The 25,619-nt window shown below is 36.4% G+C and overlaps 1 protein-coding gene across 5 annotated transcripts in view; it reads left to right on the top strand.

Annotated features, from left to right (window-relative positions):
• The window catches only part of LOC137238062 (uncharacterized), an 87,031-nt gene that overhangs the window by 8,668 nt on the left and 52,744 nt on the right, over positions 1 to 25,619 (top strand). For 4 of the 5 annotated variants that reach the window (XM_067762633.1, XM_067762634.1, XM_067762632.1 and 1 more), the window contains exon 2: positions 120 to 188. The exons of the other annotated variant lie outside the window; for it this stretch is intronic. In XM_067762633.1, the coding sequence (XP_067618734.1) occupies positions 120 to 188 (69 nt within the window). The remainder of the gene's footprint in view (positions 1 to 119; positions 189 to 25,619) is intronic. 5 annotated transcript variants of the gene reach the window in all.

Genomic DNA, 25,619 nt, shown 5'->3' with positions numbered 1-25,619 from the left:
GCGTAGGATGGCTCATTGGACGCCCTAAATATATTTCATCTTAGCAAAAATAATAAAAATATTCTCTGTATGGATCACCCTGAATATAAATTCATACTCTCATATTTATTTGTCATTAGGTGAATGCGGTTGATGCACACACTGCAGCGGAAATGAGCGGTCTGAAACCAGGCGATTGTGTATTGGAGGTCAGTGAAATGAATAGAACTTAAAAAAATAGTAAAAAACATTTTTTTTTCATTTCATTTTAAATGCAATTTAGTTTGAAAAAATTTGGTTTCTGCATGCAGCTCTTTTCACATGTCACTTTTTCATGTTTTACAAAACAAATAAGAAACTCGTAAATTTATTTATACAATTTAATTATATATGTATACAAGTTAAAGTAGAATAATCATATTAAATTTGAGCCAATATTTAATCTGAATGCATGTACTTACATATGGTTCGATAATTTGTTATGCATTGAGTGATTTTTTAAGGGTTTAAAGTACAACGATGTTTTATATGAGGAAGGTCCAACTTTTTATGACAGCGTACGTTTTTTAATATTCTTTATATTCTGTTAATATTTTGCTAAATCCTATATGTAATACTTCTAACATAAGTATGTTGCTTGTTATAAATTGTAAATTGCGCTAAAATGCAAACTACGGGACGCCTTAGGCGTAAACAGCAAGATGCCACAAAGGATTTGTAAAAGTTACGAGGACGACGGGTTTTGGGGTCTAGCCCAGAATATCCCGTCCGGTGTAACCATCCCTTATCTGCTTTAAATACCTGTATATCTATAATATAAACATAAGTCGGGTTTTCCTTCCTGGCGATATAACTCCAGAACGCACGAGCCGATTTCCACGGTTTTGCATTCATTGGAAAGGCCTCGGGCTCCGCGTGGTTTATAAGCCAAATAACCCGGGTATCCCCAGAATGTGTTTATACAATATGGATATCAAATGAAAGCTGTTGATGAGTGCTTTAGTAGAGGGTAATTTTCATACACCTGCGTGACTAGGGTCTCGAGATATAGGCCAAAACGTGGGCACGTGAACGCCTAGATAGTGTTTTTACATTATGGGTATCAAATTGAAGCTGTTGCTGTATGCTTTCGTGCCGAGTAAGTTTTACACCGCTGGGTGACTAGGGTCAGGATACACCTAGAATGTGTGCGTATTAAGGATATCAAATGAAATCTGTTGCCGAGAGCTTTAAAGTGATTTTCATTGTGATATTCGATATAGTCGCATCAACCTGGCAAAACTGATAAATATGCATGCGAAACCAAAATAGAGACATGAATTAATAATACCCACATACCTATTTACATACGTCCTATTCGATTTGCCTGAAATTTAATATATATAATTTGCCTATATTAGTATTTACGATGCTTTTTTGCGGGAAGTAGACCATAGACGGACTGGGACTGGGATTAGGATTGGGACTGGGATTAGGACTAGGAATGAGACGAAGATGGAGATAGGTGAAGCGAAAAATACGGAGGGAGGAGTGAATACAAAGATTAGGAAAAAGTGTAGAGGGCGAGGGCAGAGTTAGACGGAAAAAGCTTACTAAAATGTATGCTGATAGACCAAATTTAGGGCAGAACAACGTCTGCCGTGTTTGCTAGTACATATGTATATGGGGTATTCCATCCCACTTCGACCAATTTTGAACCCGACCCCTTTAGAATTGGCTGAAAGTTTTTCTTCTTTTTCTAGCTTACAAAAACTTTTCGGAAAAAATACAAAAAAATTTTTAAAGTTTTTTTTCAATTAAGTAAAACAAAAAAAAAAAAAAATGTCGGCCCACTCCGGGATTAGTGGAGATGATTGCAGAATTGATTGAAGTTTTTTATGAAAAAAAAATGACGAAATTCGAAAAATCTCGAAAAACTGAAAAATTACAAAAAAAAAAATTTAAATTTTTTTGTATTTTTTCCGAAAAGTACATTTAAAAACAAATTTAAAAAAAAAGATCCCAAACGGTCAATTTTTGAAAAAGTTATAGCATTTTGAAAAAAACACCGTTTTTTTTTTTTTAATTCATAACTTTTTTTGAGTTCAAAAAATTCTGAAAAACGTCTTTCGTAACTAGAAAAAAAACTTTCAGACAATTCTAAAGGGGTCGGGTTCAAAATTGGTCGAAATGGGATGGAATACCCCATATATATTTGCTTCTAACTTGCAATCGAAACAAGTAAATAACAGTATATAAGACTATAAGACAATATCTACTTAGCGAAGCTTGTTAAAATGTTTGATCAATTTTAGTTTGCACAGCATTGCTAAGTGTTGATTCATTTGTTTTTTGAGTATCGGCTATGTTTACGTAAGTTTCTTTTAAAAAATATTTTAAGCTCTTTATTGTAGGGTTCAGAAAATCTACTCGATGATTCATCTTCTTCACTGAGCTTAGCAAGAACTCGCTAAAAAATGTAATACTTTTTTCTAAACACTCATTAAAATATATATATGTATCATTTATTTCGTATTCATATTTTTTACATGTTCACGATTTCCTCAAAAAAATTTATATTGAAAGACTCACTCAATATTTTTTTCAATTAGTAAATTCAATCTTCTAAAATTATGACTCATAAAGACATTTTAAAAGTGCACAATTTTTTTAGACACTAAGGCCTTTATTTCGCTGTGCTATTTGTAGGTTTGTCTTTAACCTTGGCGATCACGCCACTTTTGGCATTCATAATTTCGAAATGGTAAAAGACTTCGTTTACCCCGGAACCAACATTAACACAAACAACATCAGCTCTGAAATCCAGCGAAGTATCACTAAACGTTAAATCTAAATAGCTTTGAAATCGTGAGCCCGAATTATGAGACATGTGAACTAGAGGCTTTGCGTACTAAGTAGTTAGATTTATAATTTAACATAAATTGTTTAAATAGTTTCATAAGAAAGGAGTCCGATACGAATCGTAACACACGATACGGGCTTAGATTGCAACGGCGAGTAGCAAAGAAAATTTAATGATGAGCGGTCGAGCGAACTAAAATACAGCGACTACGATGGCTAGGCCATGTTATACGAATGCAAGATGATGCTCCAGCGAAGAAGGTATTTTATTCGGGTTGAAGAAGCCATAAATTGCGCTGACAACCTTTCTAAAGGGCTGCGCTATAAAAACAGTGTTCACTTTAAAGCTCTTCAAATACTCGTTCATGAGTGAAGCATACAATTAAGGAGTAAATTGTGAAAAAAATTCCTTCAAATGATAAATATCTATATGTCAAGCTATTTATAAAAATTTTAATAAAACATGGATCTAATGAGTACATATGAGCATAAGTAGATAAACATATGCCATTCAAAGGACTCACCATTTCTGAGCTAAGGTGGAACTCCATCACATAACGCAATAACAAAAAGCAACATTGATTTCTAACAAAAATTACATTAATGAGTCTTTTTTGACACGTTTAGATGTCTAAGTAGTGATTCATGTTTCACGCGATTAAAAGAAGACCCAAAAATGACTCGTTCATACGATTGCAAAATGGTTTATTTAAAACACAATAACAAAATGTCTAGCGATCACAAGCGAATATAAATAATCCAAAGGAGTTATTGAAGATTACATTTTGTAACGTCGAGAAAGTACACTATGACCAGCAATGAGTGCATTTTAAAGTGGCGAATATGATTGAAAGTTCTGTGCGGGAAATTGATACGACACTAAGAAGACTATAAAGTGATAGCTCCCACCACTTAATTAAAACTAAAAAAACTAATATTCGGAAATGAAATTTCAAAGAAAAATTATTTAAAAAAATTTTGTAAAAAGACCGTTAAAAGTCATAAACCAAAACAAAAAGGTGTCGCGAAAAAGTATTTTTTTATCATCACTCTAATACTTAATAAATGCCATGTGAGTACGCGTAACAATTTGGGTCAAAATCGCTTTTAGCGCGTGATCGTATAACATAATATGAGCCCAGAGGTGCAAAAATTAGCATTCGAAGTATTTAGTCATATGTACTTACTATATGTTTTAGGAGACGGTGCTTTCCCCATTTGTCTTTCTCGTTTTAATTACTTTCGCAATGCCTTGCTAATGCCTTTTGTTTCCTTCTAATTATTTTTGTTTTTTCTTTGGATTATATACACCCACTCACTGACATCAATTGGTTGCATCTAAAGCAAGGTGTGTATATGTTGATCTTTCTGTAAAGCGTTATGATAAAAAGTTAGTACAGTTAGTATGAATACAAATCCCGTAAATACCCAAATGAGTCATTTTGGGTAAAAAATCCGAAATGTCAAGAATTCCCAAAATCGCATTTATGGAATGACTCATTCGATCGCATTTCGCCCGCAAGTGCAATCCGCACGTCCGACCCACACACGCTGTTAACATTTTCTCACTTAAAGAAACCCGGCAAGAACACATTGGTTAATCAACGTATCATAACCTAAGTCAGTGGTTAACAACGTTGGTATGTCTTTACATAAAGAAGGTTTAAGCATAGAACTCACTGCTGGATGGAAGGAAGCCCTAGAGTTCACCCCTGATCTAAGGGTATAAAGTCACCTTTTAGACACAAGAAGTTTTATTGCTGATTATCGGTAACTCCTATCTTGAAGTTGCGTATCATATTTGCACACGGCGACTTTTTCCTAGCAACAATTTTACATTTCTTTTCCATTCCTTACTAAAAATGGTTTTATTTATTGAAAATTGATGATGCAATAAAACCAGACAGGTGAGTTCAGTAGTACAGCAACAAAAATTTAACGGACTATGAGGTTCGGTCATGATTTTTAAAGTAGTATGGAAGGAAAACTCTTGGTACTATTTTGCAACTGTTTTACTACCTTAGTAACGTGATAAGCGGAAAAAGCGATCTCCACATTGGAAACGGGGACACGAAAAAAAGAGAAGAGAAAACGAAGAAAATGGAAGAAGTAGAGGAGGTTGGAGGGAAGTTGTAAAAGTAATGAAAAAAGAGGAAGATGGATAGTGAGAGTAAAAGTGAGAATAAGGATAATAGCTAGAGTCAAAGTAATAAAAAGAGGTTAACAGGGAGATTATGGATAAGGACAACATTTAGAGGGATAGTGAGAGCTAGACTTGGACAAGAGCAAGAGCTGTAAAGTAAGAGGAAAAGTGGATTTACGGAATAATTAAAGCGATAGGCAAAGTTAAGACAAACTAGAAAATGCAGAATGGAGATGAAATAAAAAGGGAAAGGGTTAGATAGAGAAGAGGCGAGTGTATAGATAGAGTAAATCAGAACAATTCCTATCATGTCTGATTATACGGCTGCGAGTATATCATTTTTTTCTAAACCTTTTCAAGAATAGCCAGGGCTCTTTAAGAAAAATTTCTCTTATGCCAAATTATCTTTTTGCAATTAGGTAAACCTATAGGCTCTGATTTGTTGAAGCATCTTTGCTGTAAAACCCCTGCCGCTATATATTTTTACACCAGCCACCTTTATCTGGTCAATGGTCCAACCCCAATGCTTGGTTTACATAGATAAATGTTGGGTCTTGGGTCCGTATACCGTCAATCCCGAGTTTTCGTATTACGAGCCTCTCAGATACTCATTCGCAACTTCACGATATTGCTGTAGATCGTGTATCATTTGTCAATGAACAAATTTGTGAAATCGTCAATTGTTGTTCCAAATCAACAAAAAGTTCTTGAATAAAAAAAAAAAAACAAAACAAAAATTTGACAACAGCAGAAAGACAGCAAAGACCGCCTGTTCACTTTCGCGCCACCCTCTGTTCTTCAAGTAACGAGTGTTGGCTACAAAAATATTTGTGTTTAAATAGCGGAAAAGCAAAACTGACAATTCTTCCAGAAACTGCTTTTTATTTTTAATTTTTTTATCGTACCATTATTTAATCAATTACGTCAGCGCATTTTTTGCGATGGATTGCTGTCCTCGCAGTCGAGTCTTGCAGGGCAGCTTAAGCGAGCTGCGAATGAGGCTTATGTAAACGCTTTCAAATGACTCATTTGGAAGTAAGCATTTTAGTCCCTCAATTTTTGAGATATGTTGATAAAATTTGGTCAGCGGGTATATTTAGGTGTCCGATTAGACATTTGGCGGAACCGGCCGGATCGGACCACTATAGCACATATCCACCATACAACCGATTTTTCAGAAAAGAAGATTTTTGTCATATCTTCCTCAATTTATCAGACTGGAAGCTTCAACTTCACCATATGCTTTCGTATATTGCACATAAGGCCAGTGTAAATGTAATATAATATAAATAGAGGTAAATATGAGTTGCATAATGAAATACACTACATTATTTAATAATTCAATGCTACTCTTACAGTTCATTGTATAATTTTTGCATTGCTAAGTTGAACCAGTAATATTGAGGAACACTCCGTTTAATTTTTTTTAAATAATTTAAAAAGTCTTCTTTTTTACTTCGGATTTAAAACAGGTTACATACGGCGTGAAAAGTTTCGGCTCAAACTGTATATTAAAAGATGCATTACCATTGATGCGATTTGTATGCAAGTCACGTAATGAAAATGAATTAAATTTGCACTCATTTTTTAAATAATTTTATCACATATATTTCTAAAATTATATACATATTTACTCCTTTGCACGATGGTTAGGGAATATTTTAAGGCCAGTTGGCATATATTCAAAATTGTTTATAGACAGTTTGGAAAAGCATTACGAGCAAGTAAGGAAGGGTTAGTTTGGCCGAAATAAAATTATGTACACAGCTTTATCGTTAATACAACAATGGCAACAATAAAATATACCCATCTTTGCTTTTTAAATATATACTTATTTTGAATAAACTTAAGGAGAAATATCACGATATTTTATTTATTCTTCATAAGCAAGTATCGTCATCCGTAAGAGTATATAAAATATTTATGTGCTTAAAATAACCTTTCTACCAAATTTCATTAAAATTGGTCGGTTTTTTTAGTCTCATGGCATTAAACGTTTTGCGGATGTACTGTAGCTACTAGAGATATACGACGGCGATAAACGCCGCCGCCGATTTTCGTCGTTTTCCGAATGTCAAAAATATCGACGCCGCGGCGGCGGCGTTCGGCGCGTTACTATATTTTATACTCATTTAAGACTGTCTAGGCCATTTATTGTTCATGACGAAAATTTGTCCGATATGGTCGAAAGTGTTATCAACGGATGCGCATCACTGCCAGTTATAAGAAACCGACCTTACACAACCTACCGATTTTTTATTTATAGAAAATGTCTCTTAATTATGTACATCTATGCTCTGTATATTCAATATGTTATACAGCCAATTATTCGCATATTACGACTGGGATGAGATTACTGCTCAGCCCCATTCATGAAAGGTATGAAGTCTTCGGCACAGCCCGAAGACAGTCCCGTACTTGTTTGCTAAATTTTCTATTGCGCAAAAACTTTAAAAAAATCATGGCCGCCCAGAAGAGAGAACGGTTTACCTGGAGTTTGTTTTTATCATGTTAGCAGGTTTATATTTATTTCAATTCAGTCCCACCGAAGTTATAATACCGTTGTGCACAAGTACACCCTGTGTATAAAAATATGTATAAACTCAGCATGTACTTTATAAACAAATATTTGCATTATGCTACTTTTTTTCTGGAAGCACCATAAAAAACCATGAATGGTTTTTGTTGTGTTTGAGCGGAAAATTCCCAATTGTTTCGGGTATGGAACCTTTTTTAAATAGTCTTCAATTTAAATTTTTTAAATATTTAGGAAAAATTTAAACAACACTACATAAAGACGACAGCTGTTTTTGTTTAACAACAAGCAATAGCATCTAAGTTAGTTAATGTGCCTTAAAAAAAAAAAACAGCATAATTCAGAAACTTGTTTATAAACAACAATCCAACAACAATTCATAGATTTAAAACACTTAACAAAACAAAGTATGTTATGTAAGAAAGCATAAATATTTTTAATAGAAGAAGGCAATTGAGAAAAAATTTTACAACAAGACTAGGCTTTGTGGAGTCTGTTTGCTTGCTTATCAATCATCGCAGGAGTGTGGGCTCGAATACCACATCCGGGAGAAAGGGCATTTCTTAAAATATTTAGTGAATAAAATCAAAACTTGCTTTAACCTTCATTTATACTGATGGCTCCACCCAGACCTTTTTGCATTTTAATTCACAGTTTCTATAACAGGAGATTATATCCTCAATTTTTTCAATCATATATTTATAAAATTTAAAAATATTTATTAAATTAAGGTTTGTGTGAAAAATTCATATTGAGTACTGATGGGTGGATGGTCAGACCATATATATGTACATATATGTAATCAATATCTGTTCGTTAGGTTAGGTTAGGTTAGGTTTACGTGGCTGCCGTCCGCATCGCTTAGGCCTTTATAGGCCCATTGTGAACGGATTTGTTTTTATTCTCCTAATAAAACCACTTCGTTGAGTTTGTGAAGCTAACTAAGCGTCGTGTGTTGACCTCAGCTATATCAGTCAGATCGACGTGAAATATCTTGCCCACAAAACATCACCTTCTTTTACCGAGCGCTGGACATTTGCAGAGTATATGCCTAATAGTTTCAGGCTCTTCTTCGTTGCCGCATCTTCTACAATAATCATTATATGAAGCGCCAATCCTTTCCGCATGCGGTCCAATACAAACATGACCAGTGGGAAGTCCTACAACTAAGGAAGGATCTGTTCGTTAGGCTAGCTAAAACTCGAAAACGTTCATACCGATTTGGCAAATTATTGTTTTGAATTATTTCTGAAAGTCCATAGAGGGTTTAAAAGGAAATTAAATATGATAAAAGTATTAGGAACTAGATGGGAAATGGGAATGAGAGGGGTATTTTAATATTTTATTTTATTTATAGAATTCATTATTCTTGTTTTCGAAATTAAAAAAAAATAAATAAATAAACTGAAGTTTCCACAAAATGTTAAATTTTCTTTTAGGTCCAGCCAGGCCCTATCACGGCTGCGGTTTCGAAAACACCCTATCTCAGAAAACGTTAGATTAACACCCTTTTTTAGAATTTGTTTGCCAAACGCCTTATCCTAAGGTTTTTTTTTCATAAACACCCCAGATAATATCGAAATGTATTGAACTCGAGCTCAGATAGCGCGTTTTATTTAAATAAAATCTGAGATGAGACATTTTTCAATCGAGTTCTAAGCTACGGCGATTTTGAAAAAAAAAAAAAAATCAGAAATAGGGCTTTATTGAAACGTTTTCCATGATAGGGTGTTTTCAAAACGGCTGCAAAGATAGAGTGGTATTCCACTCAGATGACGAAATATCATTTAGTTAAGCTTGCGGAAAATGGCAACAGTCGTGCTTGGATAAAAGTGATGGAGAAGAAATTTAGACAGTTACTAAAGCAAAGATTTGTTCAATGACCTACATACCGAGAAGAAAGAAAAGTCTTTAAAAGGCAAAAAATCCAATAAAATTCCTGTGCGGGAGAGAACGACTTTTTATGATTAAGATGACCTGAATAGATTTTACACATGCCTGTTACATAAACACCAAACTTGTGCCCTTATTTGGTACGGTTTTAATATAAACTCACAGCCGATTATATAAACAGTGAGATCAGTGAAACCATGCGCCGTCTTGCAGTCTATATAATCCATGTGGATAATTTCATTGAAGAATTTACCAAAAATTTACTTGCAAACCTGTCCAAGTGTCTTACTTAGTTTCTTATCCAGATAAGGCAGAATGTGCGGTTATTGTGATATAAAAAATCACTTTAAATCTATTTTAGTTTCAAGCATTCGATAACAACATTACGATAAAGTCTTGAAAAAACTAGCAGACCAGCATAAAGCTCACATTGAAGTCTTTTCGTGACGACGTACGGGGAAATTTCCATAGAATTTCAACTAAGCGAATGGGATAAGAATAATTTAGAGAACAGAACGTAAATACGTAAATACTTCGCACGATACATTGCTACAACAAAAACAACAACAACAACGATAAATCTGCTAGGAGATTTAGGCCGATATTCTCTTCCAATTTCCATCGTGTAACTTTTTTAACTTTTACTACAAATTGCCGAAGAGGACCAACATACTCTAAGTCAACTTTGAACGACATCTACAAAGCAGCTGAAATTTCCAGAATAGCTTTTTTATAGAAGAAATACACTCGGACTATTTTCCAAATTACTACCGAAAGTCTACCGCGTTAAAAAAAAAAAAATTCTGAAGTATTTGGTTGTTGCATTTCCCGGGAATTATACCCATCACCTGAGGCGAATATGCACCACCACACCACCGCGACCGCTAAGAGTGATATATCGACGGTTAATTGTAAAGAGAGGTAAATAAAACATTTTATTTTTCGAGCTTTCATGATACCACAAAACAGCCGGCTGGTGAGATTATGTTCACGGACATATATAGAACACTTCGAGGGGCAAAAATTACCGGCAATAAATGTTTCACCTTTATAACAAAGCTGCCGTGGTGTGATAGTATCGTGCTCCGAAGATCCTGGGTTCAAGCCCGGAACAAATCAACATAAAAATTTTACAAACAAGGTTTTTCAATTGGAAGAAAATTTTTCTAAGCGGGGTCGCCCCTCGGCAGTGTTTGACAAACACTCCGAGTGTATTTCTGTTAAGCTTTTAGTGAAAACACATCTGCTTTGCAGATGCCGTTCGGAGTCGGCATAAAACAAGTAGGTCCAGTCCCGCCAATTTGTAGGAAAAATAAAAAGAGCACAACGCAAATTGGAAGAAAAGCTCAGGTTATCGCGCCTTACATTTGTTTTATATTTATGAAAAAATAAAACTTTATTTGCGTTCACCTGCGAGATTTAAATTTGTAATTACGTCAGTTTACAACAGTTGCGTTTCAATGAAGCCTGATCGAGATACCGATAAGTAATAATATAATTTAATAATAATTTTCGTTTTTTTTTTACATATATATACATATACGCTTAAACTTTATGTGGACTGCTAACCGTCAAACTTTATCTACCCTTCTGAAATTGCTGCGCATAAAATTAGTACTATCAAATTTCAACACGCATTATACTCAGATGCAACTGAAATATGTGTCTATGTTTCACCTCTAAAAATGGTGGGTGTCCACTTTTCATTGCAACCGATTCAGCTATATATTATACACTATGGCCACCAGAGGTTTGTTCCTGCGCGCTTTTCGGTACAATATGTTATGTAGCTAGTTGCCGCTAGATGGGTATCCTAAGCATTATCTAAGGGAGGCTAAGCATTTATTTACGCGCAAACGTAAACATATACGCATTAAAAAAAAAATCACGTCTAATATTATGCATACCGATGTAAATAACGACAAGATGTTAAAACGCCAACGATTGAATTATCTGAAATGTATATGTTTATATAAAAACAAGTAAGGACGGGACTGTCTTTGACTGTGCCGAAGACTTCATACCTTTCATGAATGTGGCTGAACAATAATTTTATCCCGTTCATAATCTCCAAATAATCGGATGTATAAGATAAGAAATATATAGTGAACAGATGTACATACCTAAACGATTTTTAGGATAAATATAAAATAGGAACTAGCAAAAAAACCCCTTATCTGAACGATCGGTTATATGGGATATATATTATATATAGCTCCGATTGAAATGATTTTTACACGAAATATTCTATGATATATTAGAATATATATCACCAAGTTTCACGTTTTTATATGGGAAACTAAGGGAGATATGGCCAAAAATCTTTCTATCTGAACGATCTGTTGTATGTGATAGGTATATACTATATACATATAGCTCCGATCAAAGTTATTTTAACAAGAAATCTTCTATGATATATTTGAATAAATATCACCAAGTTTAAAGTTTTTATATTGGAAATTAAGGGAGAAATGGCCAAAAAACTTTCTATCTGAACGATCGGTTGTATGTGAAATATATATAGCTCCGATCGAAATGATTTTTTCATGAAATCTTCTATGATATATTAGAATAAATATCACCAAGTTTCACGTTTTTATATGGGAAACTAAGGGAGATATGGCCAAAAATCTTTCTATCTGAACGATCTGTTGTATATGATAGGTATATACTATATACATGTAAGTCGGGTGAGGAGGCACTGTGACAGCACGCATATACCAACACATATGGCGGCGCAAACGTAAAACACTCAAGACGAATAACGAGCGCACAGCCTGAGTAAATTAGCTCGGAGAAAATCTAATAGCGAGCGGACAGTCAGTCGTAATCAGCCGTCGACCAAAGCAGCCGTCGTTACTATAATTATTCGCTGTACCAACCTACTTTAATTGTAATCCACTTTAAACCATAACTTTAATTGTACTTATTTTTGAATACTCAACTTTGAATTGAATAATAAACGTTATTAATTGCATAACTTTACATTTGGGGGCTCAACCTGCCGAACCTTTATACAAATTGAATCAAACTTATGTAAGTTGCAGCCGAATTGAAGAACAATAGGCAAGCAGTGCAATAAAGTGAAGTGGGCAAAACAGTACTTCTACAGTTGCAGTTCAGTCGCAAAAAAAAAAAAAACAAAAAAAAGGGTCGTTGATCGGTCAAAAAAAATTCCGTTCAACGCATATGACTCGTGCTAGTCGCCAAAGCGCAGGCGATTCAAAAAACACCACCAAAGTCAAAAAGCAGACAAAGCAGGTAGAGGAAGTGAGACGGCGTTACAACACACGCTCAACAAAGCAGGCAACGAGGTGGAGAGAATACGCTCAGACAGCTTCCAAGAAAGTCATGGCCGAAGCAGAGCAGCAGAAAGCAGTAAAAGAAGCAGCGGCAATGGCAGAACAAAACAAAACAGTGGAATGTAAGAATAATGAATTGCTACAACAGCTGGTGCAATTGCTTACATTGAAAATCCAAGCAGACGAAACAAAGCAGGCCGAAACCAAAATTACGGCAGAAAGTTTTGGCAAAATTATACCCGAATTTGATGGAGGAAATATGCCAGTGAAACACTGGTTTACTAACTTTGAATTAAACGCAGCTGCATACGGTTTGAACAATGTACAGAAGTACGTGCAAGCAAGGGCGAAAATGACGAAAACTGCGAAACTTTTTCTTGAATCGGTAGCTGTTTACGAATATGGTGCAATGCGCACAATGTTGGAAGACGAATTTGACAAGTCAAAAATGTGTAGTGCTGATGTTCACGCAGAGCTACGAGAACGGAAAAAACAAAAGAATGAGAGTTTCCACGAATATGTGCTGCAGATGAAGAAATTGGCTACACGTAGTAATATAGACACGCAGTCGGTGATTCGTTATATAGTTGGTGGACTGCAATTAAAAGACGAATTTAAATACAACCTTTGGAGCTGTAAGTCATATAAGGAATTGCAAGATCAATACGAAGTTTACGAGAAAATAGTTTTGCGGGAAAAAAGCAACAAAGAGCATAAAGGGCAAGTACACGTAAACGAGAAGCGTTCGCACATTTCAAGCGAAAAGAAAACACATTGCTTTAACTGTGGCGCTACGGATCATATGCGGAAAAATTGCCAAGCAGAAACAAAGTGTTTTCGTTGCAATAAAAGTGGGCATATGTCGAAAGACTGTCCAACTGTAGCTGCTGCTGTAAACCTGGTTCATAATTCGAAACGCTGTTAAAACATAAAGATTAACAACGTCGAAGTAAGCGGGTTAGTAGACACGGGCGCAGATATAACTATTATGAAAAAAAGTACATTCGAAAAAGTTGGTGGAGGTGTGCTGCAAACATATATGCAACAGCTTCGCGGCCTCGGTACTAAATCTACAAAACCAATTGGGTGTTTCGTTGCTGAAGTAGGTGTTGACGACTTACTGACGCAGCAAAAATTCATTGTAGTATCTGACAAAGACGTTATGTATGATGCGCTACTGGGTTACGATTTTATTTCGAAGTTCAACTTGGCGGCGACGGCAGATGGATATAAGTTTTCTCCACTAAACGTGGGGGAAACTTATGAGGATTTTAATCAGATAAGTATTTATAATGTAACCGACACAAATTCTCATGTTGATGTTCCTCCGCAGTACGAAGCCGAAATTCGCTCCTTGAGTGCCAACTACAAGCCAATCGATTATGTTGAGGAATGTCCAGTTGTATTGAAGATCATTCCGGAGGGTAACGTTGTCCCGTTCAGGCACGCTCCAAGTCGCATACCATTCCACGAAGTTGAAGCAGTCAACAAGCAAATTGATGAGTGGCTTAAAGCTGGAATCATAAGACAGTCTACGTCCAGCTTCGCCAGCCGCATGGTTATCGTGAAGAAAAAGGACGGTACGTGCCGCATTTGTGTGGATTTTCGAAAACTTAACTCGGCTGTACTAAAAAGATTGTTTTCCGGTCCCTATAATTGAGGACGTACTCAAAAAGTTGCAGAAGTCGAAATTTTTTACGGTTTTGGATTTGGAAAATGGGTTTTTCCACGTCCCCATTGAAGAGAGTAGCAAAAAATACACCGCTTTCACAACAACAAGGGGGCTTTACGAATTTAATAGGGCTCCGTTTGGCTTCTGCAACTCTCCCGCCGTTTTTATACGTTTCGTTAACTACGTCTTCCAGAATCTAATAAATAATAACGTATTAGACTTATATATGGACGATATTATCATTCACGCAGAAACAGCTGATGATTGTCTTCGTAAGACAAAGCTGGTTTTTGCAACGGCAGCAGAACACGGTTTGAAAATCAAATGGCCAAAATGCCATTTTATGCAGGCATCTGTAAGTTTCCTGGGTCACTTGGTTAAAGATGGATGCGTGTGGCCAGGCATAGAGAAAACGGATGCGGTTAATAAGTTTGCAATCCCAAAAAATGTTAAGGCCGTGCAGTCGTTTTTAGGCCTAACGGGATTTTTTCGAAAGTTCATTAAAGGATCCTCACACATCGCCAGACCATTAACAAATCTACTACGTAAAGACTCTGCGTTTGCTATCGGTCCAGCTGAAGTCGAAGCTGTACAAACGCTGAAAAATTGTTTGACTAAAGAGACAGTACTAAGGTTGTACAACAGAAATGCAAAGACTGAGGTACATACAGATGCGTCGAAGGATGGTTTCGGTGCAACACTATTGCAATGGTATAGCGGCCAGCTATACCCAGTGTACTTCTGGAGCAAAAAGTCGACGGGGGCAGAAGCGCGACAGCACAGTTATGTTTTGGAAGCGAAGGCGGTATACCTCGCTTTTAAAAAGTTTCGTCACTACCTGTTGGGTATTCATTTTAAGCTAGTGACTGATTGCGCGGCGTTCAAACAAACGTTAAGTAAAAAGGATGTACCCCGAGAAGTTGCCTCGTGGGTGGTTTATTTGGAAGACTTCGACTTTAGTGTAGAACACCGAGCAGGCGAAAGGTTAAAGCACGTTGATTGCCTCAGTCGATACCCACAGCAGGTTATGATAGTAGCGTCGGAGTTGGCGGCTCGTATTAAAAAAGCACAGCAAGAGGATACAATGACTAAAGCAATCGCAGATCTACTGGATAGCCGACCATACGGAGCTTTTAAAATAAAAGGTGGGCTGTTATATAAAAATATTGAGGGTAACGATCTTTTGGTGGTTCCAAAGCAGATGGAAAAAGAAATTATTGTCGATGCTCATAATGTTGGTCACTTTGCGGTGCAGAAAGCTATGCATGCTATACAACAAAATTATTGGATACCACACCTGGAACAAAAAGTTACGCAGGTAATCAACAATTGTGTGAAATGTATCATTTATAATAAGAAGTTGGGTAAAAAAGAGGGTTATCTGCACGTAATTGATAAAGGTGACCAACCATTGCATACGTTGCATATTGACCATCTGGGACCAATGGACGCTACCTCAAAGCAGTATAAATATATCTTGGCAATCGTCGACGCGTTTACCAAATTTGTGTGGCTGTACCCCACAAAGAGCACAGGTTGCGAAGAAGCGGTTCAGAAGCTGGAGTCATGGTCTGCGGTTTTTGGAAACCCCGCACGCATAGTTACCGATAGAGGTGCCGCGTTCACGGCACATATGTTTTCCGAGCACGTAAAGGAGAGGGGTATTGATCACATCTGGAGCACTACCGGGGTCCCACGTGGAAACGGACAGATCGAAAGAGTGAATCGAACGGTTATGTCGATTATTGCAAAGCTCTCGGCAGAAGAACCTGCAAAATGGTTCAAGTTAGTTCCAAAAGTACAGCAAGCTATTAATTCACATACTCATGCGTCTACAAAGCGGCCGCCGTTTGAACTTATGTTTGGTGTCAAAATGAACCACACATGCAGTGATCAGATACAACTTTTACTCGAGCAGGAGCTATATGATGCATACGACGAAGGGCGGCACAATTTGCGGCAACAGGCGAGGCACGAAATCGAGCGCGCTCAGAATCAATACAAAAAGCAGTTTGATTTAGTAGCAATACGACGCACGCAGTTTGTAGCCGGACGAAAGCTGGCTAGCGAATATCTCGGCCCGTACGAAATCACACAAGTTAAACTAAATGGCCGGTTCAACGTTAGAAAGGCGGCAGATGTAGAGGGGCCATGTAATACGTCCACGAGTTGCGATAATATGAAACTTTGGAAGTATACAGTCAACAACGAAGAGCTTTTGTCATCTGAGGCAGATGACTAATCAGGGTGGCCGAATGTAAGTCGGGTGAGGAGGCACTGTGACAGCACGCATATACCAACACATATGGCGGCGCAAACGTAAAACACTCAAGACGAATAACGAGCGCACAGCCTGAGTAAATTAGCTCGGAGAAAATCTAATAGCGAGCGGACAGTCAGTCGTAATCAGCCGTCGACCAAAGCAGCCGTCGTTACTATAATTATTCGCTGTACCAACCTACTTTAATTGTAATCCACTTTAAACCATAACTTTAATTGTACTTATTTTTGAATACTCAACTTTGAATTGAATAATAAACGTTATTAATTGCATAACTTTACATACATATAGCTCCGATCAAAGTTATTTTAACAAGAAATCTTCTATGATATATTAGAATAAATATCACCAAGTTTAACGTTTTTATATTGGAAATTAAGGGAGAAATGCCAAAAATCTTCCTATCTGAACGATCGGTTGTATGGGATATATACTATATATAGCTCCGATCAAAGTGATTTTTTCAGAAAATCTTCTATGATATTTTAAAGTATATATCACCGAGTTTCACGTTTATACTTTCTAAATTGCGGCAGGAATGACCAAAATCGTCTTATCTGAACAATCGGTTGTATGGGAGATATATGTTATAGTGGTCCGATCCTACCGGATCTGACTAATGTCTAATATAATACAAAAATACATCCTTATGCCAAATTTTATTGAGATATTTTAAAATTTGAGGGACTAGTTTGCATTCAAACAGACAGACGGACGGACAGACGGATATGGCTATATCAACTCAGTTCGTTGCCCTCATCAATTCGGTATATTTAATGGTGAGTCTACCTTCTATATTTCTCAACGTTACAAACATCGGACCAAAGTTAATATACCATTTCATGTTCATGAAAGGTATAATTAGTTAAGATCTCAAATATATCCTTTAAGAAACCCTCTGCCGAATGTTAGTCGGCATCTTAATAAAGATTCAGAATCATACAAAATTCGTTAAATTGACTTTCATATCTCAAGGCCCTTGCTATGTATTATTTAAATATTCTATTAATAATAAGTAAACATTTTATACCTTTTCCGCATTTTTAGAATTAAAAGCGACAGTTATAAATGCATGCATGCTATCAATTTCTAAATATTCAAGTGTCTACACACTTTACGCAACATTTAAGTTGAACGAGCATTTAATAAACATTAACGAGGTCAGGTTCATGGGACAACATAGAACAGCCTACATACTTTGTTAGATGCATACATACATAAGTGCATACAAGTGCGAGTAATGCATACCAACAAGCAAACATGCTGTAAAAGCATTAAAGTCAGCATTGAAAGTAAAATAGAAATATACAAATTTGTAAAAGCTAAACCAAAATCATCAACTCGGAAGTTACAGCTGGCAAATTCTAAAAATATAACTGGTTTTTAAATGCTCAAGTGAATCGCTCACTAAAAGCTCGGAGGTAAATCGTATGCTTTAAGCTCAGAATATATGTAAATATTTATTAACAGATCTTGTCGTAGCAGATAATGCAGTTGAGTTGCTTTGGAAAAATGTGTAATCTTAATTGGAAGTAAAATAAAATGCAAAGAACTACAAAAAAGCTTATCTATTTTTAAACGGTTTTATTTAGCTTGACTTGACAGGCCGGCCGTTGTTTACGAATTTTGTAATTAAAATTTAAGTAACTTCCCGATATGCTACAAGCTTGAAACTTGGAATATAGTTCAGAATCCGATGGCAATGCAATAATAAGATAAAAAAACTCCTACAGGTGGCGCATGGATCGAAATATTTCAAAAAGTCGTATTTGTGGTCCGATTTGGCTCATATTTGGAACACATAATACATACATGAATAGAAAGCGACACATGAAAAAGTCACCGCCAGGTGGCGCAATGATGGTTATATTCAAACAAATCGTATCTGGGGTCCGATTTGGATCATATTTGGAAAATATAATACATACATGAATAGAAAGCGACCTATAATATTGAGAGAAATATGAATATGAGATATTCAAAAAAACTCGTACTTGTCTGTCCGATTTGTAACAAATATTACATACAGTCCGGTAGAAGTGACATCAAAATACTTTGGAGTTCGAGGAGCAAGCATCATGGCGCCGAGTCGAGTAAAGTATTCGGAAGGATTATGTATTGAGTACTTAGATTGTAAAAAATTGTCAGGAGAGAATCCTCGTAGTAACGAGTCACTAAATGAACTATGTTAATAGAATGAGAAGTACTAGGCAATTCAATAAAGACTAAAAACTTCAAAATAAAATAATTAAAAGCAAATTTTAAAGTTAGACGGTTTTATTGAAAACCATACTTATATTAAGTATTAATAATACTAAAAGCTAAAAGATAATTAGGTAGGTCCTAGGTAGTAGTAATCACACTCCTCATCAATCTAGGGCGTTGATAAGACAATTAAAAAACAGCATTGGGCGCGTGAGGTTTCTTAAAATGTGAGGCGTAGCATAACCTGCTTAAGGTTCTGTTGGTCTTACGTATGACTATCATTAGAAATTTCAACGCTTTTAAAACCGTTTAACTATAAAATTTGTTTTTAATTATTTTACTCACATTTAACTTAATTCGCTAAAACTCATGAATACCCTGGAGTGAAACAATAAACAAGTAAGAGCAAAATACTGATTAACAATAAATATTCCTAACTAGATTTTACTGGTTCAAGAAGATTCAAAGCGGTCATATTAAACTGTTCCTGGAATGACTGGGCTTGTAACTCAATGATGCTTGCTACCGAAACGTACCGGATCTATATCCGGTGAAGGACCACGAAACATCGATAACACTCTTCAAAATCTTCGGTGAGGGTCTTTATTGCTACAACAATAAAAACAACAACATTTACTGTTTTATAATGGGCTTATTGTTGCTAGGGAATTACTATCGTCGAGTTATCGCTTTGTTATTGCCAGGTCACAGGATTCTTATTAGATTCTTGTCGAGTCACAAGCGTCTTATTGGTTTATTTTCGACTTCTTATATCTGGGTTACAGATGTGTCATTGACTTTATATTGTGGTTTTATCCGTAACTCTTTCATAACAATAGATGAGTCGTCGTTTGATGCGTCTGCCATAGTGGAGTCTGTAAATATTGGTCAGTTCACTATTACAGAGGAAGAGGTCCTGAAGTCCTTTATGAGCTGGATACGATCTTGTGTGGAGCTGGATATGACCTTCTGTCACCCTTGTTCTTAAGGAACTGTTCGATTTCACTTTATTCGCCTCTTACTAATATCTTTAACAAGTCCCTTGAATGTGGTAATCTCTTTGACGAATGGAAAGCGGCATTGGTATCGCCAATTTATAACTCTCGCCCTCGAAACAAGGTAGACAACTATCGACGCATTGCTGAGCTATCAATCATCGCAAAGCTGCTGGACAAAATTGTAAATGACCAGCTATTTGCAGCTTTGAAAAACTATATTGCCCTTAACAGCATGATTTTTATCCAGGGAGATCTATCAGCACAAATCTCGCCATATTTGTAAATTTTGTGTTTAACGCGATTGAGGACAGCAAACAAGTGGACACTCTGAACACCGATTTCGTAAAAGCTTTCGACAATCTCAATATTATTCCATTACTTAATAAACTTGTGAAACTCAGAATCCACTCCAACGCTCTAAGTTGGCTTGAATCATATCTTCAAAACAGAAAATGTATAGTAAAGATTGGCAGCAATCTGAACAGCTATTACTTTAACGATAGCGGCTCATTCAATCGTACAACACAACTCAAAGATTTAGGAGTATACTTAGACTCGAAACTTAGGTTCGACTTTCATAGTTCCATACGACTTTCATAATTCCAAAGTCGGCTTTCTCAAACGAAATTCCAAAGAGTTTTTGATGCGCTAACGCTGAAAATCTTTACATTAGTCTTGTAGAATCCATTTCGGAATATGCCTATATCATTTGTGACTCAGACTTCGTCAAACACTCCAGCCGGTTAGAAAAATTTCAAGGGAGATTCATTAAATTCGGCCTTTGACATATGTTCACCTTTCTTATGAACCAAGATGTAGAATTTTAAATATTCAGTGCCTTAATAGTCGAAAAAAAATTTGTGATATTCTCTTTATCAAAGACATTTACGAAAACAAAATCGATTTTCTGGAACTACTTTTTCTTCTCCCTTCTATGGACCTGAAAGGTGTCTAATTGCCAAATACATTTTCTACGTTCAAACGCTCAGAACGAATTTTGCAAATAATGAACCTATTCACAGAATGATTTCCTTATGTAACTCTGTTTGCAATTATGCCAATTTTAACTCATGTAAAGAACATTTTAAAGCTGATATTGTTGATTGCTTTCTTTCAGTTAGTATGTTCCGGTATTCCTATTAATATTTAAGTGTACACACATATGTAAGCCGTAGCGAATTATTTAAAAAAAATGTTGTAATTATGTCACTGTGTGATGGCAGCGTAGTCCGTGGTGTGATGGTAGCGTTCTCCGCCATCCACACCAAAGATCCTGGGTTCATGCCCCGGGAAAATCAACATCAACATTCTAGAAACAAGTTTTTTCAATTAGAAGAAAAATTGTTTAAACGAGGTCGCCCCTTGGCAGTGTTTGGCAAGCAGTACGTGTGTATGTCTGCCATGAAAAGCTCTCAGTGAAAACTCATCTGCCATGCAGTTGCCGCTCGGGGTCGGCATAAGACAAGTAGGTCCTCTCCCGCCAGTTTGTATGAAAAAATCAAGACGAGCACGACGCAAATTGGAAGAGAAGCTCGGCCTTAATCTCCTCTGAGTTAATCGCGCTTTACATTTATTTTTTATTTGTTTTTAATTATAAATTGGTATCATATATTTTTCTATTTTCTTAATTATACTCAGTTGAGCAGAGCTCACAGAGTATATTAAGTTTGATTGGATAACGGTTGGTTGTACATATATAAAGGAATCGAGATAGATATAGACTTCCATATATCAAAATAATCAGGATCGAAAAAAAATTTGATTGAGCCATGTCCGTCCGTCCGTCCGTCCGTCCGTCCGTCCGTCCGTCCGTCCGTCCGTCCGTTAACACGATAACTTGAGTAAATTTTGAGGTATCTTGATGAAATTTGGTATGTAGGTTCCTGAGCACTCATCTCAGATCGCTATTTAAAATGAACGATATCGGACTATAACCACGCCCACTTTTTCGATATCGAAAATTTCGAAAAACCGAAAAAGTGCGATAATTCATTACAAAAGACCGATAAAGCGACGAAACTTGGTAGGTTAGTTGAACTTATGACGCAAAATATAAAATTAGTAAAATTTTGGACAATGGGCGTGGCACCGCCCACTTTTTAAAGAAGGTAATTTAAAACTTTTGCAAGCTGTAATTTGGCAGTCGTTGAAGATATCATGATGAAATTTGGCAGGAGCGTTACTCTTATTACTGCATGTACGATTAATAAAAATTAGCAAAATCGGAGAAGGACCACGCCCACTTTAAAAAAAAAAATTTTTTTAAAGTAAAATTTTAACAAAAAATTTAATATCTTTACAGTATATAAGTAAATTATGTCAAGATTCAACTCCAGTAATGATATGGTGCAACAAAATACAAAAATAAAAGAAAATTTAAAAATGGGCGTGGCTCCGCCCTTTTTAATTTAATTTGTCTAGGATACTTTTAATGCCATAAATCGAACAAAAATTAAGCAATCCTTTTGAAATTTGGTAGGGGCATAGATTTTATGGCGCTAACTGTTTTCTGTGAAAATGGGCGAAATCGGTTGATGCCACGCCCAGTTTTTATACACAGTCGTCCGTCTGTCCTTCCGCATGGCCGTTAACACGATAACTTGAGCAAAAATCGATATATCTTTACTAAACTCAGTTCACGTACTTATCTGAACCCACTTTACCTTGGCATGAAAAATGAACGAAATCCGACTATGACCACGCCCACTTTTTCGATATCGAAAATTGCGAAAAATGAAAAAAATGCCATAATTCTATACCAAATACGAAAAAAGGGATGAAACATGGTAAGGTAATTGGATTGTTTTATTGACGCGAAATATAACTTTAGAAAAAACTTTATAAAATGGTTGTGACACCTACCATATTAAGTAGAAGAAAATGAAAAAGTTCTGCAGGGCGAAACAAAAAACCCTTAAAATCTTGCCAGGTATTACATATATAAATAAATTAGCGGTATCCAACCGATAATGTTCTGGGTCACCCTAGTCCACATTTTGGTCGATATCTGGAAAAAGCCTTCACATATACAACTACCTCCACTCCCTTTTAAAACTCTCATTAATACCTTTAATTTGATACCCAAATCGTACAAACTCATTCTAGAGTCACCCCTGGTCCACCTTTATGGCGATATCTCGAAAAGGCGTCCACCTATAGAACTAAGCCCCACACCCTTTTAAAATACTCATTAGCACCTTTCTTTTGATACCCATATTGTACAAACAAATTCTAGGGTCACCCCTGCTCCACCTTTATGGCGATATCTCGAAACGGCGTCCACCTATGGAACTAAGGAATACTCCCTTTTAAAATACTCATTATCACCTTTCTTTTGATGGCCATATCGTACAAACACATTCTATAGTCACCCCTGGTCCACCTTTGTGGCGATATTCCGAAAAGGTGTCCACCTATAGAACTAAGCCCCACACCCTTTTAAAATACTCATTAACACCTTTCTTTTGATACCCATATTGTACAAATAAATTCTAGGGTCACCCCTGGTCCACCTTTATGGCGATATCTCGAAACGGCGTCCACCTATGGAACTAAGGATTACTCCCTTTTAAAATACTCATTAACACCTTTCTTTTGATACCCATATCGTACAAACAAATTCTAGGGTCACCCCTGGTCCACCTTTATGGCGATATCTCGAAACGGCGTCCACCTATGGAACTAAGGATTACTCCCTTTTAAAATACTCATTAATACCTTTAATTTGATATCCATATCGTACAAACGCATTCTAGAGTCACCCCTGGTCCACATTTATGGCGATATTTCGAAAAGGCGACCACCTATAGAACTAAGGCCCACTCCCTTTTAAAATACTCATTAACACCATTCGTTTGATGCCCATATTGTACAAACAAATTCTAGGGTCACCCCTGGTCCACCTTTATGGCGATATCTCGAAACGGCGTCCACCTATGGAACTAAGGATTACTCCCTTTTAAAATACTCATTAACACCTTTCATTTGATACCCATATCGTACAAACGCATTCTAGAGTCACCCCTGGTCCACCTTTATGACGATATCTCGAAACGGCGTCCACCTATAGAACTAAGGCCCACTCCCTTTTAAAATACTCATTAACACCTTTCGTTTGATGCCCATATTGTGCAAACGCATTCTAGAGTCACCCCTGGTCCATCTTTATGGCGATATCTCGAAAAGGCGTCCATCTATAGATCTATGGCCCACTCCCTCATAAAATACTCTTTAATGCCTTTCATTTGATACACATGTCATACAAACACATTCCAGGGTTTCCCTCGGTTCATTTTCCTACATGGTTATTTTCCCTTATGTTGTCACCATAGCTCTCAACTGAGTATGTAATGTTCGGTTACACCCGAACTTAACCTTCCTTACTTGTTTTATCTAAATTATTACATATCTGTGAGGACTATGTCCGGTAGATAAATACATAAATAAATTTAGGATATTGTGACGAATATTAGCAATACTAAGGGATACTACTAACACTAAGCGATACTAAGTAGTCACTTGTATGTACATAAACAAATGAATCATTATGTCTACACATGTGTACATACATGCAGCGGAGAGATACGCACAAACACATACATATATCTGAGATACTCACAAAAGTATGCAATCATCATTAATCACATATACACGCGCATATGGCTATGCGAGAGGCTATAAACCACAGATACACACGCGACGTATATAGCTGGTAACCAAAGAGAAAATTCTACCAAAAGAAACGCCTAGAAGTATGCGAACGAGACAGCAGAGAGTATAAATGGAGCGAAGTCTGAGTAGGCAGTGATCAGTTTGGTTTAAGCACGCTATAGTTTGCGAAGTATAAGTAGTCTAATAAAGACAATTTTGCATTATTGACTACTGGAGTTATTCTATTCAACAATTAAGCCATACAAACGTTAGCAGAAGGTTGCAAATAAGAGAAATTTCATTAAATTGGTTACATTATCAAGTACGGAGAAGGAAGTAATATTTGGCTTAAGCTGTAGTAGTAAGAAATGAATGAAGAAAGAAACAAGAAAAACATTAAAACAAGCTATATAAACACATTAATCATCATTTACCCACACACATACAAGGCAATGAAGAGATAACTCATACACAGATGTAATCATCAGCCGAAGTAGTACTGACATATACAACCGCATATGCCTAGGCGAGAGACTATAAACTAGAAATACACACGTATATAGCTGGTAACCAAGTAGAACATTCTAGAGGGAGAAACGTCTAGACAAGGCAACAGAGAGTATAAAAGCGGAGCAAGCTGAGTACGCTATTGGTTGCGAAGTATAAGTGTTATTGTGAAGTACTATCAAACTAGTCTAATAAAGACCATTTTGCATTATTGAATATTGGAGTTATTTATTCAACAACTTAGCGTTACGGATGTTAGTAGAAGGTGTAAAATGAGCGGAATTTCACTAAATTCGTTACAATTGCTGTCAGAAGAGGAATTGTTGAATAAATTCCGAAGATTTCGAAAACAACTTGGGCATGGCAAAGTTAAGTGAACTAAGTATCCAGCAACTGAAAAAGGAGTTGGAGAACCGTGGATTGAATACATCCGGCAATAAGATTGAACTTCAAGCACGGCTACGAGAGGCAATGAAGTTTGAAAGAATTAATGTGGACGAGTATGTCTTTCATCCTGATGGGGACGAGGAAACAACAAAAATTTAAAATAAAAACGGAATATCACAGAAAGTTACGAGCACAGACTTGAACACGATTTTGGCTGCAATATCT

This window comes from Eurosta solidaginis, chromosome 1 (assembly GCF_040869045.1).
Source record: "Eurosta solidaginis isolate ZX-2024a chromosome 1, ASM4086904v1, whole genome shotgun sequence".
Classification (NCBI taxonomy): Eukaryota; Metazoa; Arthropoda; class Insecta; order Diptera; family Tephritidae; genus Eurosta; species Eurosta solidaginis.
Note: the sequence above shows the minus strand (reverse complement) of the source record. Positions and strands in the feature narration are given on the sequence as shown.